The sequence below is a fragment of the Bombyx mandarina genome, chromosome 17, assembly GCF_030267445.1.
Source record: "Bombyx mandarina strain Sakado chromosome 17, ASM3026744v2".
In the NCBI taxonomy this organism is placed as follows: Eukaryota; Metazoa; Arthropoda; class Insecta; order Lepidoptera; family Bombycidae; genus Bombyx; species Bombyx mandarina.
Genome location: NC_143223.1, coordinates 7439 through 21434, shown reverse-complemented (window position 1 = coordinate 21434; position 13996 = coordinate 7439). Strand labels below are relative to the sequence as shown.

General features: G+C 65.6%; 2 protein-coding genes across 2 annotated transcripts; both read right to left on the bottom strand.

Annotated features, from left to right (window-relative positions):
* Positions 1 to 3405: 3405 nt before the first annotated feature.
* On the bottom strand, positions 3406 to 5992 carry LOC149501049 (uncharacterized). Its single transcript, XM_089734435.1, has one exon. It carries the CDS (start codon positions 5395 to 5397, stop codon positions 3406 to 3408), a length of 1992 nt encoding a protein of 663 aa, XP_089590561.1. The 5' UTR covers positions 5398 to 5992.
* Positions 5993 to 11886: 5894 nt separating this feature from the next.
* On the bottom strand, positions 11887 to 13779 carry LOC149501048 (uncharacterized). The gene has a single exon (XM_089734434.1). The coding sequence runs from the start codon at positions 13777 to 13779 to the stop codon at positions 11887 to 11889; it is 1893 nt and encodes a 630-aa protein (XP_089590560.1).
* Positions 13780 to 13996: the final 217 nt, after the last annotated feature.

Sequence of the window (13996 nt, the reverse complement as noted above, 5' to 3'; positions counted from 1 at the left end):
ACCCCGCTGGACCAGAACCAGCCTGCCGGGTCGGAAACGCGATACACCGTCGACCGGTCGCTCTAATCACTCCACGGCAGCGCGCTAGAGTGCTGGTAGCGCGCCGCGCGGCCTCACCCCCTCAGGTCGCCCCTTGACCTTCACCGGGGGGAGGCCGCCACCTACAGGGGCCGGGACGTACGGGCGTATTCCCGCCTCCGGCCCCCGGCTCGACGGCGACGGATCGGTGCGGAAAGGGAAGAGCTCTCCCTCTCTCGCTCCGCCGCCTCCTTCTGCGAGATGGTGGACTCGCAGAAGTCGAGCATCGCCTTCCAGGACGCGTCGCTGCCGAGCATCGTAGCCACGACGCGCGGCAGCGAGAGGTCCTCTCCAATGACCGCGACGAGGGCGGCGCGTTGCTCGTCGAATCCAGAGCAACGCGCCAGCGTGTGTTCCGCTGTGTCATCCTCGTCGCGGTCCGCGCAGTGGTGGCACTGCGCCGTCGGTTCCCTTCCGGCTATCTTGTGCAAGTACCGGCCGAAACAAACCATGGCCGGTAAGCATCTGCGTTAGCCGGAAGGTGAGGCATCCGCGGTCGCGGCCCACCCAGTCCGCGAGAACCGGGCGGACCGCCTCGACGGTACGGAGGCCGGCCGACGGGTCCGCCAAGCGGCGAGACCACGCCTCCAGCACGGACCGCCGAGATTGGAGCCTCCGCGCTCGAACTACTCCTTCGCCGGGGCGCCCTTCCCCCCTAGAGCGAAGGTCGCTACGCCACCGGTAATCGGCAGCGAGCGCCTCCGCCTCCAGGTCCCAGGGTGGCGCCCCGGCGAGCAAGCACGCCGCCTCGAAGGAGACGGTGCGGTATCCTCGGATCGCCCTGACCGCGATCGCGCGCTGCGGACGTCGCAGCGCGGCGACGTTCTCGCGGGTCAGGGCGTGGCACCATACGGGCGCGCCGTATAGTGCCATCGACCGCACCACCCCCATGTAGAGGCGGCGCGCCACCTGATCGGGACCCCCGACGTTTGGAAGCAGCCGGCTCAGAGAGCCGGCCGTCGCCATCAGTCGAGGGCCCAACTTCTCAAAGTGAGCGCGGAAGTTCCACCGACCATCCAGTTCGAGGCCGAGGTACCGAAGACCGGTCACCCCGACCCCGACGCGGACGCCTCCGATCACGAGGTGGGCACCCAGAGGCGGCGCTCGTCCCGGCCCGTGAAACAACAGGGCCTGGGTTTTGTCGAGCGCCACCTCGAGCCCCAACCGTCGGATCCTAGTGACGACGTGTGCCACGCCTGCGCACGCCAGACGGGCAGACTCCCGGTAGTCCCTCCCCGGAGCCACGACCAACGTGTCGTCGGCGTAACATATTACGCTCAGCCCGGGGAGGGGACCCCGAATGACGCCCCGCAGGACCCAGTCGTAGCCGATGTTCCACAGCAGGGGGCCCAGGACGGACCCCTGCGGAACACCGCGCTCGACAGGGAAGCGGTACATCGCCCCACCGTGTCCGATGCACTGGATCGACCTGCCCTCGAGATAGGAGCCGATCAGTCGGCGGAGGTATGCGGGGACGCCGTGATACTCCAGCGCCCCCGCGATCACCGACCAGGGCAGGGTGTCGAAGGCGTTCCTTACATCTAAGGATAACGCCATCGCCACCCCGCCCCGGGATACGGCTTCGTCGGAGAGGGCCCTCACGCGCAGAATTGCGTCGATAGTCGAGCGGCCCTCTCTGAAGCCGTACTGTTCCGCCGAAAGATCGGGACCCGTCTCGGTCAGGTGCCGGACGATGCGGGCCGCGACGATCCTCTCGAGCATCTTGCCCGCTTCGTCCAGCAACACGATGGGGCGATAGCCCGCGGGTGAGTCCGCGGGGCGCCCGTCCTTCCGCAGAAGGACCAGTCTGCCCGTCTTCCATTTCGACGGGAACCGTCCCGACTCGAGGCACGCTTCGAAAAGCCCCCCGAGCCGGTCCCCTAGGGCCTCGAAGGCCAAGCTCCAGACCCGGCCGTGAACACCGTCAGGGCCGGGGGCCGCGTCCTTCGCTCTCATTCTGGACACGGCCGCATGGATCTCCGCCCCCGTGATAGGGGAGGGGGCTCCTCGGCAGCGGGAACGCTGGGGCGACGCGGAGGCGTGCCCCACGTGGCGTCCATCTGGGGGGCTCAAAGTCCCCCCCGCTGCCGGCGGGAAAAGCGCGGAAACAATTTCCCGCAGCTGCCGAGGCTGGAGCCGCTCGGTCACCGGGAGCGCCCACGGCTGCAGTTTCCTGCGAACCATCTTGTATGGGCGCCCCCAGGGATCTTCGTCGAGCGACTCCAGGAGAGTCTTCATGCTCTGCTTCTTGGCCTCGCCGATGGCCAGCTGCAGCGCCGTCTGCTTTTGACGACAGTCAGCGTGCAGCTGGGCCGCCGTCTCCGCGAACGCAGCGTCGCGACGACGGCGGCGGCGGTGGCGTGCGCTCCGGCGGCGCGCCCTCACGCACTCCTCGCGGAGTCTTGCGATCTCGGGCGACCACCAGAACGCACCCCCACGTGGTGCTCGGGGGCCGACCCGGGGCATGGCGGCATCACAAATGTTTGCCATGTGCCCCGGAACCAGTCGACCTCCGCATCCACGTCCCGAGCCGCGCGGGTTTTGGCGCCCACGCAGCAACAGCGGCCGCCTCCATCAGCAACTCCTTGTTCATCCGTTTCAAGGCCCACCTGGGGAACGAACGGGGCGCACCTTGCGGGAGCTCCTCCTCGCCGCGGGCGCCCGCGGCTGACGACGATGACAAGGAGGAGGCGGAGAGCTCGAATCGGACGTATCTGTGGTCCGAGAGCGTCTCCGCCCCCTCTAGTACGCGCCAGCCGCGGGTGCGGCGCACGGCGGACGGGGACGCGAACGTCATGTCCACGTGAGATTCCCCGTTCCACCGCACGCAAGTCGCGACCGTGCCTCTGTTTAGGAGACAGAGGCCGGTCGCGATCGCCCACTCCGAAAGGGCCTCGCCTCGCGCATCCGTGCGGGGGGAACCCCAAGCCGTGCACTTGGCATTGAAGTCCCCCGCGACGATGACAGGGCGGGACCCGAGGCGGTGTAAAAGCGCCTCGAGCCCGCCCAGAAACCGCTCGAACTCGGCGAGGCTCCTGTTCGGAGAAAAGTACGCCCCGATCACGACGGTCCCGTCGATCCTAGCCGCGACGTACCCGGGTCCCCTGGCCACCATTTCCAAGGGGGGTAACGCCGCGGACTGTCTCAACACAATGGCCACGGAGCCGTCGACGTCCCCTATCCAGCAGTCCTGGTCGGTGGGGACGAAGTACGGCTCCGCGGCGACAGCGACGTCGATTGACCACTCCGCCATGGTGTGGACGAGGAGATCCTGTGCCCTGGCGGAGTGGTTCAAGTTGCACTGGAGGAAGCGGTGGACGCAACCCATTACGGGGCTACGTCCATCGCTCCCTCGTCTGTCCCGCCCTGCGGCTCGACAACAGCCGCGGCGGGAACTGACTCGCCGGCTGCCCTTTTTGCAGCCGGCTTCTTTTTCTTTCCGCCCCTCCTCGTTTTTGTAGAGGAGGGGGCGGATTTACACGCCGGGCCCCCGGCCCGGTGGTCGGCCTTCCTTTTGGCCGCGTCGCACAAGACGCAGTGCGGCGCGGCTGCGGTGCAGGAGGCTGCCTTGTGCCCCGGTTGGCCGCAGCGGAAACACAAGCCGCTGCGGTCCACGGTCGAGGGGCACTTGGCGAGGCCGTGGCCGGTGCCGAAGCACCGAAGACAGCGCCACGGCCTGGCATCCTGCAGCTGCACGTGGGCCACTACCCAGCCCACGCGCAGCCTTCCTGGGCTGTCGGAAGGCCGCCCCTGTGGAGGGGTGGCCAGGAGGGTCGCCGTTGCAATCGGGCAACGCGCCCACGCCGTCCGGGTTCCGGAATATGTCACCCGGAGCTCTCCAACTTTGACGTCGGCGAGGGCGCAGTTGCCCTGCGACGCGATGGCCGCGGCGACCTCCTCCTTAGTTGCGCACTCGTCGAGGCCCGTGATTTTGATTTCTCCCATCTTCACGGGCCGCGCGATGCGCACCACCTCGGGGTCCGGCAGGATTTCCCGCAGACGGACCGCCAGTTTTTCTGCCACGGCGCTGGAATTTGCGCCGGGGCATTCTACCAGGCGGGCCCCGTTGGCTGTGTGCCGGACCTTCAGGCCACCCTCCACGCCGAGGGCGTCCACATTTACGCCGCCGCGCGCCTGGGTCATCACGTCGTGATACGTGATGCCCCGTTCTTTGGCGGCCGGCAGCAGCTCCACGACCACTGCAGCCGACCGCGGGGCGCGCGGCTTTCTGCGTGCTCCTCCTCTTCTTTTTTGGCCCCTCGGCTCCGCTCGACCCTCTTGGCGGGGAGCAGCGGCCGCAGGGACGGGCTTGGGGCGCGGCGCAGCAGGCGCCGCCACCTTCTTGGGCCCGCGCCGCACCACCGTTGTCCAGGCCTCTTCCATATTGGCCGGGGCCGGGGGCAGCGGGCGGGGCTGGGGAGTCGGTGCCGGTTTGGCGGCGTTGACGCCTCCCTTCTTCTTTGTCCGGCTCCTGCCGGGCCCTGCCTTCGCAGGCTGGAGCGGAGCAGGAGCGGATGCCGGTTTCTTTGGGGGGGCAGATCTTGTTGCCCCCGAAGCTGCTGACCGCGAGACAGTCGCGGCGGGAATCCTCGCAGGTGTGGCTGTCTGTTTGGGGCCGCTATAAGTTTTAGCGGCCACTGTTCTACGAGGTGCGGGCACAGGCGCGCTGCCTTTCACCTCATGGGCGAGGGGCGGTCTCGCCCGCTCCACTTTGGAGCTGCGCGCCTCCTGTATAAGGAGCTGCCGCCTCAGCTCCTCGACCTCAGTGAGGCCTTCTGCTTCGGGCGGAGGAGGGACAGGGGCGGAGCCGCGTTGCCGCTCGATGAGATCGGCAACCATTGTTCGCAGCTCGGCCATGTCGACGCGGAGCTGACCGTTCTCCGCCCGAAGCAGGCCATTCTCGGCCGATATTTGCTCGAGGCGGGTGTGCAGCAGAGCCACTTCCTGCCGCAAGCCCGCCGTCTCCGTCGTCGTGGTGCGGTCCACGACGTCCTGCAGCCTTTCCTCAAGTGTGGCGGCCGCAGATTTCATGGCCGACACTTCTGAGCCCTTGAGGCCTGCAGTCGACTTGGCCGCAATGGTCTCAACAATTTTTCCGGCTATTTTACATGATCGGAGGGGGTCAGAGGGACCCACCAGCGTTAGGGATCGCTGTAGCCGCTCGATCTCTTCTAGCTTTCTATTATTTTTTGCCTCACGGCAGGCGGCCCTAGACTGCGCCGAAGAGGCAGCGTCCAGTCCGCAAGACGATGCCTTGTTAAAGTCAAATCCTGTGGCGGGCGACGCCGCAGCAGTCGCCGGCCCTTCCGCCAACGCCATATATTTGGCGCTGGCAGGCTCACCCTCCGAGGAGTCAGACGGAGCGGAGGACGCCGGCCGTCGAGCCGACTTCCGCTTCCGCCGAGTCCGTTGCCGAACACTATCGGCGAACAGCGCCGGAGTCTCCCTTCCACTTGACGCGTCGCCCCTCGCGGAGCTTCGCGCCGAGTGCAGGAATCAGGCTGTCGCAGCGCTCCAGTAGCACGGTGGGAACTCTGTCCCTTACGCGACCCGTGCCGTCGCCCCCTTCGTCTTGACAAAGTTTGCCCCCCCCAGAAACGGTGGGGCAGCGTGCGGCCGATCGCTCGACCGCACGGAGGGATTCTCCCCCCGCAGAACGGGAGGTACCCTCCTGGGGTAATAATTTTTTAACTGTTGCCATTATTCCATTTGTCCTTTTTTATTAACCAGGGGTCGGTCCCCTGGGGTCTGGTTGGTACCCTTGGGACTGGACTCCCTCCAGCCATTCATCCCATCGCCGGGCACCAGAGCTTAGGATTGGGGCATTTTTTAAAGAGGTTTACGTCCTCGCGGCCCCGTGCCTCGCGACAGCGGCCCCCGTCCCCCACACGGTGAGGATTACGGGTTGGCCGGCGGCCCGCCGAGTGCAACTAGCAACACGACAGACCACCGCCCGACGCTCAAAAGAGCAACAACCACGAAGCCACGCCGGTATACCGGTACCCCCCTCTGGAGGGCGTGCCCCTGTAGCCGAAGCCGGGGACATGGCGACCAGCGGCCGGAAGATGCGTAAGCAACGCCGGCTCACTTCTCCATCAAAGGGCAGGCCAAAAGTGGCCCACCACCACCCGTGGGTTACGTCCGAAACGGGTCGGACGTGACCCGAAAAACAAAAAGGGGGAAGAAGGGGGAAGAGAGAGGGAGCCCGAGCGTCTCCAGGAGGAGCACCCTTCAGCGAGTGAAGGGGGTGGAGAGCCCGCAACTCCCCCTGCTGGTTTTGGTCCGCGTCGTCCGATCTCTTTCGTTGCAAAGCCTAACTAGGCTACCCTACCCCTACACCTAACCTACCTACCTAACACCTAGGAATCCTTGCAACGAAAAAGACCGGACGATACCCCTGGGAGTGGGACTGTTCCCAGAGGATCCCGTTATCCGCCACCTACGGACGCGCCCGGTGGAAGTCCAGCAAAACTCCCCCACAGACGGAGCCCCCGGCCACGCAGAGTGCGCGCCGGGGGGCCCGCCCAGGTCCCTCGGGAACCTTTTTTTTTTTTTTTTTTTTTTCGGGTAGAGGGCCGAACCTCCTACGAGGTCCCCGCGCAAAAGGGGCGCGCGGGGTATGTGAGACTCAACGATCTGCATGGTGTTGTGAGCAGACCGCGGGCCCAAGGATTTTAGAGCCCACCCACTAAACGACTCCCCTGCACTCTTACACCCGACGTCCGATCCCCTCCGAGGTCAGAACCCGGATGAGGTAGGGGGGCTACCGCGGTCAACACTACAACCAGACGGCGCGGCTCACCCCAAGGACGCCCAGCCGACGGAGCCTTCGAGGCGAATCGAAGGCTCTGAAACGTCGGCCGTCTCGGTACGGCAGCCCGTCGGGCCGCCCAGACGGTGCCGCTGGTGTCCCGGAATACCCCGCTGGACCAGAACCAGCCTGCCGGGTCGGGACGCGATACACCGTCGACCGGTCGCTCTAATCACTCCACGGCAGCGCGCTAGAGTGCTGGTAGCGCGCCGCGCGGCCTCACCCCCTCAGGTCGCCCCTTGACCTTCACCGGGGGAGGCCGCCACCTACAGGGGCCGGGACGTACGGGCGTATTCCCGCCTCCGGCCCCCGGCTCGACGGCGACGGATCGGTGCGGAAAGGGAAGAGCTCTCCCTCTCTCGCTCCGCCGCCTCCTTCTGCGAGATGGTGGACTCGCAGAAGTCGAGCATCGCCTTCCAGGACGCGTCGCTGCCGAGCATCGTAGCCACGACGCGCGGCAGCGAGAGGTCCTCTCCAATGACCGCGACGAGGGCGGCGCGTTGCTCGTCGAATCCAGAGCAACGCGCCAGCGTGTGTTCCGCTGTGTCATCCTCGTCGCGGTCCGCGCAGTGGTGGCACTGCGCCGTCGGTTCCCTTCCGGCTATCTTGTGCAAGTACCGGCCGAAACAACCATGGCCGGTAAGCATCTGCGTTAGCCGGAAGGTGAGGCATCCGCGGTCGCGGCCCACCCAGTCCGCGAGAACCGGGCGGACCGCCTCGACGGTACGGATGCCGGCCGACGGGTCCGCCAAGCGGCGAGACCACGCCTCCAGCACGGACCGCCGAGATTGGAGCCTCCGCGCTCGAACTACTCCTTCGCCGGGGCGCCCTTCCCCCCTAGAGCGGAGGTCGCTACGCCACCTGTAATCGGCAGCGAGCGCCTCCGCCTCCAGGTCCCAGGGTGGCGCCCCGGCGAGCAAGCACGCCGCCTCGAAGGAGACGGTGCGGTATCCTCGGATCGCCCTGACCGCGATCGCGCGCTGCGGACGTCGCAGCGCCGCGACGTTCTCGCGGGTCAGGGCGTGGCACCATACGGGAGCGCCGTATAGTGCCATCGACCGCACCACCCCCATGTAGAGGCGGCGCGCCACCTGATCGGGACCCCCGACGTTTGGAAGCAGCCGGCTCAAAGAGCCGGCCGTCGCCATCAGTCGAGGGCCCAACTTCTCAAAGTGAGCGCGGAAGTTCCACCGACCGTCCAGTTCGAGGCCGAGGTACCGAAGACCGGTCACCCCGACCCCGACGCGGACGCCTCCGATCACGAGGTGGGCACCCAGAGGCGGCGCTCGTCCCGGCCCGTGAAAGAGCAGGGCCAACCTACTTTTTTTTTTTTTTTTTTTTTGGTATCGATGGGGAATCCCAGTCTTTACGGATACCCAGCCGACGGGGGTCGGACCGGGTTATGTCGGACTCCGCGCCTCCGGTGGAAGAAACAGGAAGAAGTCGCGAACCGAGGTCCGCGCCCTCGACCAATTAGTCCACGGAGACTACGCCTTGAGAAAGGCGCGCTGGGCTAAGTTCAGCTCGCGCCGAACCCGCCCAGCTTAACGACTACCGACTAAAACCCAACGAGCTCCTTTCTTTCCGGCATAGGGGGAACCTACGATACCACAGGGAAACGCGCCCCGCAGGCCCCCCACACCGGCTCCCAGCCTGACGAACGGCGGGATCAACGTCGGCCATTGCTGACCGCAACTTCTTCGTGAGGTAGGCACCGGAGCCACAGCGCCCTATACCCTCACCACCACGACTGGACTATCGTGTCGAGCATCAGGCGCCCCCGCGCCCGATGCCCGACGGTCCTTACGGGAGCTGAGCGGGGGCCCTTCGCCCGCGCCGCCCACCCCGTCTCTTTCGCCTGAGTGCAACTGAGTTTGGGTCGCACTCTCTCTCTCGCTCCTCCGTTTCGCGGAGCGTCATGACCAGGTCCGCATAGTCGGCCATCGCTCTCCAGCAACGCTCGTCCTCGACCATGCGGGACACTACGACCGGCAAACTTAAGTCTGCCCCGAGCACCGCGACAAGCGACTGCCGCGGATACTCCCACCTCGGGCACGCTTCGAGGGCGTGCTGCGCGTCGTCGTCTGGATGCCCGCATTGGTGGCATCCGGGATGCGGCTCTCTCCCGACCCGCCACAAGTACCTCCCGAAGCAGCCATGCCCCGAGAGGACCTGCGTGAGCCGGAAGTCGAGCACGCCGTGACGCCTGTCAATCCAGGCCTCCAACACGGGCACCAGGGCTGCGAGGGTGCGCCGCCGGGTTCGAGAACCACGGTGGATCTCCTCTGCAGCCAGCCTCTCTTTCCACTTCAACGTTGCCACGCGACGCGCAGCACGCCTCCATCGGGCGACGACAGACAAACGGGGCACACTTCCCCGACCCAAAGATTGCGCCCTGCGCCGGTACACCGCGGCCAGGACCTCGGCCTCGTACTCCCACGGAAGGGAACCGGCGAGGGCGCAAGCGACCTCCGTCGAAATGGTGCGGTAGCCCCGCACGACCCTCACCGCCAGCACCCTCTGAACCCTCTGCAAGAGGGCTGCGTTGCGAGCGGAGAGCGTGGGCGACCAGACGGGAGCGCCGTACAGGGCCATACTCCGCACCACTCCCAGGTAAAGACGCCGGACCGACTTTCCTCTTCCTCCAATGTTAGGGAGCAAGCGGGCTAAGGCACCCGCCGCCCCGAGCAATTTCGGGACCAGCACATCAAAATGCCGGTCAAAAGTCCACCTGCTGTCCAATACGAGCCCCAAGTATTTTATGTGAGGCCGGACAGCGATCGCAGTCCCTCCGATGGTTATGCTCGCGCCGGGAGGAGGCCCCTTCCGAGCCGGGTGAAAACACACGGCCTCGGACTTGTGCAGGGCAACCTCCAGGCCGAGCTTCCTTATTCTGGCTACGACTGTTGCCACCGCAGCCGCAGCCAGAATCGACGCCGAACGGTAGTCGTCTCCGTGGGCCGTCACCAGCGTGTCGTCGGCGTAGCAGATGACCTGCACGCCACGCAGGTTAGCCCCGCGGAGGACCCAGTCAAACCCGACGTCCCACAGGAGCGGACCCAGAACCGACCCCTGCGGGACACCACACGAGACCGCCTTCTGTCCCCACCCCCTCCGTTCGGGAAAGACCACAGCCCGCCCTGCGAGGTAATCCTCGATCAGGTTCCAGAGACCGGTGGGGACGCGGTGAAACCTTAACGACTCCAAGATCGTGCTCCAGGGGATCGTATTGAAGGCGTTGGATATGTCTATAGACACCGCCAACAATACGCCTCCCCGGGAGCACGCCTGGTCGGAGAGGTCGCGGACGCGCTGGACCGCGTCCAAGGTCGAGCGACCCCTCCGGAAACCGTATTGGCAGTCCGCCAAGTTTGGACCTACATTTTCCAAGTGCTGAACGAGGCGACTGGCGACGACGCGCTCCAAGAGCTTGCCGGCCTCGTCCAGAACGACGATCGGGCGATACCCCGAGGGTTGATCCCTGGGGCGCCCCTCCTTCGGAATCAAAACCAACTTACCTTTTTTCCATATTGCCGGGAACCTACCTTCTCGGAGGCACCTGCTGAACAGCCCTCGGAGGACAGGTCCCAGGCCACCTTCCATCTTCAATGCCAGCGCCCAGGCCCGATTTGGAATTCCATCGGGACCTGGCGCCGTTCTTTTTAGTTTCATTTTTTCGACGGCCGCATCAAATTCCGCTGGCGACACGTCGTCCTCTTCTTCGGCCCGAGCCCCGTCTCGTGCTGACGACATGACTGGGGGAACAAAGGGAATCTCGGGTGCGCTCGGGAACAGTCCCCCGACCACATGCCGCACCATGTCAGGCGGCAGGGTACTCGTCGTGGGTGGGGCCCAGGGGCGCATGGTGCTCCGCGCGATGTGATAGGGTCGCCCCCACGGGTCACGGTCCAGCGTCTCGAGCAGCTCCTTCCACGCCGCTTCCTTCGCCTCCCCGATCGCGACGCGCAGGGCGCGCACGTCCACCCGGTAAGCTTCGTACGCCCGGTCCTCCTCTTCCTCATCCCGACGCCTCCGACGACGAAGGTGCTGGTATCTTCGTCGACTGCCGGCGCACCGGCGTCGCAGACCGGCGATCTCCACATTCCACCAATAGACTTGGCGCCTCGGCGCGTACGCTCGGACGCGGGGCATGGCGTGGTCGCAGACTCGCGACATCGCCTCGCGCAGCCGCTCCGCACCCTCGCGCACGCCCGCCGGCTCGCCCAGGGAGTCCAACCGCCAAGCCTGGACGACGGCCGCCTCCTGCAGTCGCTCCACGTCGAGGCGCTTCAGGGCCCAGCGCGGACCCTCCGCGCCACCATCAAAGGGCAAAGTCGCCGTCGAAGACTCCGGGGCCGTGGCTACACGAAAACGAATGTAGCGGTGGTCGGAGAGCGTCTCCACGTCGGACAACACTTTCCAACCGCGGACGCGGCGCGCGACGTCGGGGGTCGCGAACGACACATCCACCACGGACCCACCCGAACGACGGACGCATGTGTTCTCGGCGCCGCGGTTGAGGACAACGAGACCGCTCCCGACCAACCACTCCTCCATCTCCCGTCCCCTGGGACAGGTGACCGGCGAACCCCAAGCGGACGACTTCGCGTTGAGGTCCCCGAGAACGAGCGCGCGCCTTGAGCGCGACCTCCCCACTACCTGACCGAGTTCGTCTAGAAAGGACTCGAATTCGGCGAGCGGCCGGTTGGGGGAGAAGTACACCCCGACGACGAGCAAGCCTGCCCAGAAGACTGCCACGTAGCCCCGACCCCTCTGCACGACGTCGAATTCGGGCGGAGCGCCCACCGCCGACCGACGCTGGACCACGGCCACCAGGCCGTCAACATCTCCCGCCCAGTCGGGAACCGAAGGGACCCGGTAGGGCTCGGCGACGACCGCTAGATGGGTCAATCGCTCCGCCATGCTCTGGATCAGCAGGTCCTGAGCCCTGGCGGAGCGATTGAGATTGCCCTGAAGGATATTAAAAGGGCTGCTGGTCATCGTCCGTCGTCCATCGGTGTCGCCGTAGCCGTACCGGGCCGACTCCGCTGACTCTCTTCGGCGGTGCTCATCATCGGTCGTCTCTGTTTCGGGGGCTTGGCGCAAGCCTTGCCCCCGGAGACGTGCGCTGCAGGCCTACCGGTGCCGGCGCAGATCGTACAGTGCGGGGTGAGCGTGCAGCCCACGGACTTGTGGCCGGTCTGGCCGCAGCGGTAGCACTCACCACTGCGGTCCACCGACGATGGGCAACGGGCACTCACGTGGCCCAGTGCGTGGCAACGGTAGCACTGCAGGCGCCTCGCCTCGAGGAGTTGCGCGCGAAGGACGCTCCACCCGATCCGTAGCTTGTCGACGGCCAATATTCTTTTGACGCCCGCTATGGGGCATCTGACCAAGACCTGGCCAGTGCCTCCGGGGCCCATTTTTATTTCCCCAACCTTCACGGTGTCGGGGGGGCACTCTCCAATCCTGGCGACCGCGGCACCAAGTTCCTCCCGGGATATGGATTCGTCGAGGCCGCTCAGTCTGACAGCGGCCATTATTGTCGGCCTCGAGACGACAATGCTGTCCGAGGGCAAAACCTCCCGTAGTTTATTCGCCAGCAAATCGGCTTTTTCGTACTGGTCGGCGCCGTCTACGACCAATACTTTTGCTCCCGTCACCGCAGAGCGTATCCGCTGGATAGGGATCCCCAGCTCTGCCGGATCGATCTTAGCCCTAGCCTCGGCGAGGACTGACCGATAGGTGACTCCGCGCTCGATGGCCTCCGGCTGCAGCTTGACAATAACCGCCTGCGAGCGCGGTGGCCGGAGTCTCTTCTTCTTTTCCTTCAGGGGCGGTGGAGCGGGCACGGTGCCGGTCGCCGTTGCCGTCCTCGGCTTGGCACCTCTTCGGGCTACCGTCGTCCACGCTTCCGTCAGAGCAGCTGGGGCGGGGGGGAATGTCCGTGGTTCTGTGGGAACCGGCTGCTGCCTGTTTTTCGGCGCCTTCTTTTTCTGTAGGCCGCCACCGTTGGGTGCCGCGGTCGCGACCGCAGCTGTTGGTTCGGGCGTCGGCATTGATTCTGCTGCCATTGGTGGTGTCGGCGTCTTTTCCTGAGCGCGGCTCCTCCTGTGGTCTGCGGCCAGTGGTGGCCTCAGCCTTGGCTCCGGCGGCAGCCGTGCTTCCATCACTGCGAGGCGCGCGTCTAGCATCGTTCCGACGGCACGCATGATGCGCTGGAGGCGCCGCTCCTCCTCATCGTCGCTCCGTTGGATCGGGGCGGGGGCGGGTATGGCTGCCGGTGATCCCACTGCATGGGCCAGGCGCGCCATCTCCGACCTCATGTCGGCGATCGCCTTCTTCATGTGCAGGATCTCCGCCTCCTGCCTCCTGCAGAGCTCCTGCAGCCTCTTATTTTCACCGTCGGTAGTCCTCGCTGCCATCTCTTCCTTGGCCTCCCGAATGGCGAAAGCCATCTCCTTCAGGGCACGTACGTATGTGCCCTTCAGGTTTCCTGACTTTGCCGCAATAGTGACGGCCAATTTTGCGGTCTCCTCCAGTCTATTTTCAGGATCGGGTCTGGATTCCCCGGTACTGCCCGCGACGGAGTTCTCCTTCACCCTGAGGTTCCGGACGCTCTCCATAATCTCCTTTTCGGCGAGCAGCGCCATCTCCTCGCGTTGGGCCTTCAGGTGCGCCTCCTTGGCGGCCGTGAGGCCAACGTATTGCCCTATTGTGGACGGTCTTCCTCGACCCCTTTTGGACGATGTCTTGGATGTTGTGGCTCTGTTGGGCGAGCGCACCGTATCTTCACCTGAACTGCTCCCAGTTCTGTCCGGACTGTATGCTTTGTTCCTTTTTCTTCTGTTCCTGGTCGGGGACGAACGAGTTGAGCTGGCAGTGGCCATGCCGTCGTCTGACAGGATACTAATCACTTCAATGTCCTTCACGGACCCTCCTCTACTTACATCGTTTCCTCCGTCCTTCACGGACACACTACCGCCGTCCTTCTCGGACCCCTTAGAGCAGTTATTGCCCCCCCCAGAAACGGTGGGGCAGCGTGCGGCCGATCTCTCGACCGCACGGAGGGATTCTCCCCCCGCAGAGCGGGAGGTACCCTCCTGG

What these genes read in the sequence shown, in the direction of transcription:
- LOC149501048 (XM_089734434.1), bottom strand. Translation starts at nt 13,779, where the DNA reads ATGGCCACTGCCAGCTCAACTCGTTCGTCCCCGACCAGGAACAGAAGA.
- LOC149501049 (XM_089734435.1), bottom strand. Translation starts at nt 5,397, where the DNA reads ATGGCGTTGGCGGAAGGGCCGGCGACTGCTGCGGCGTCGCCCGCCACA.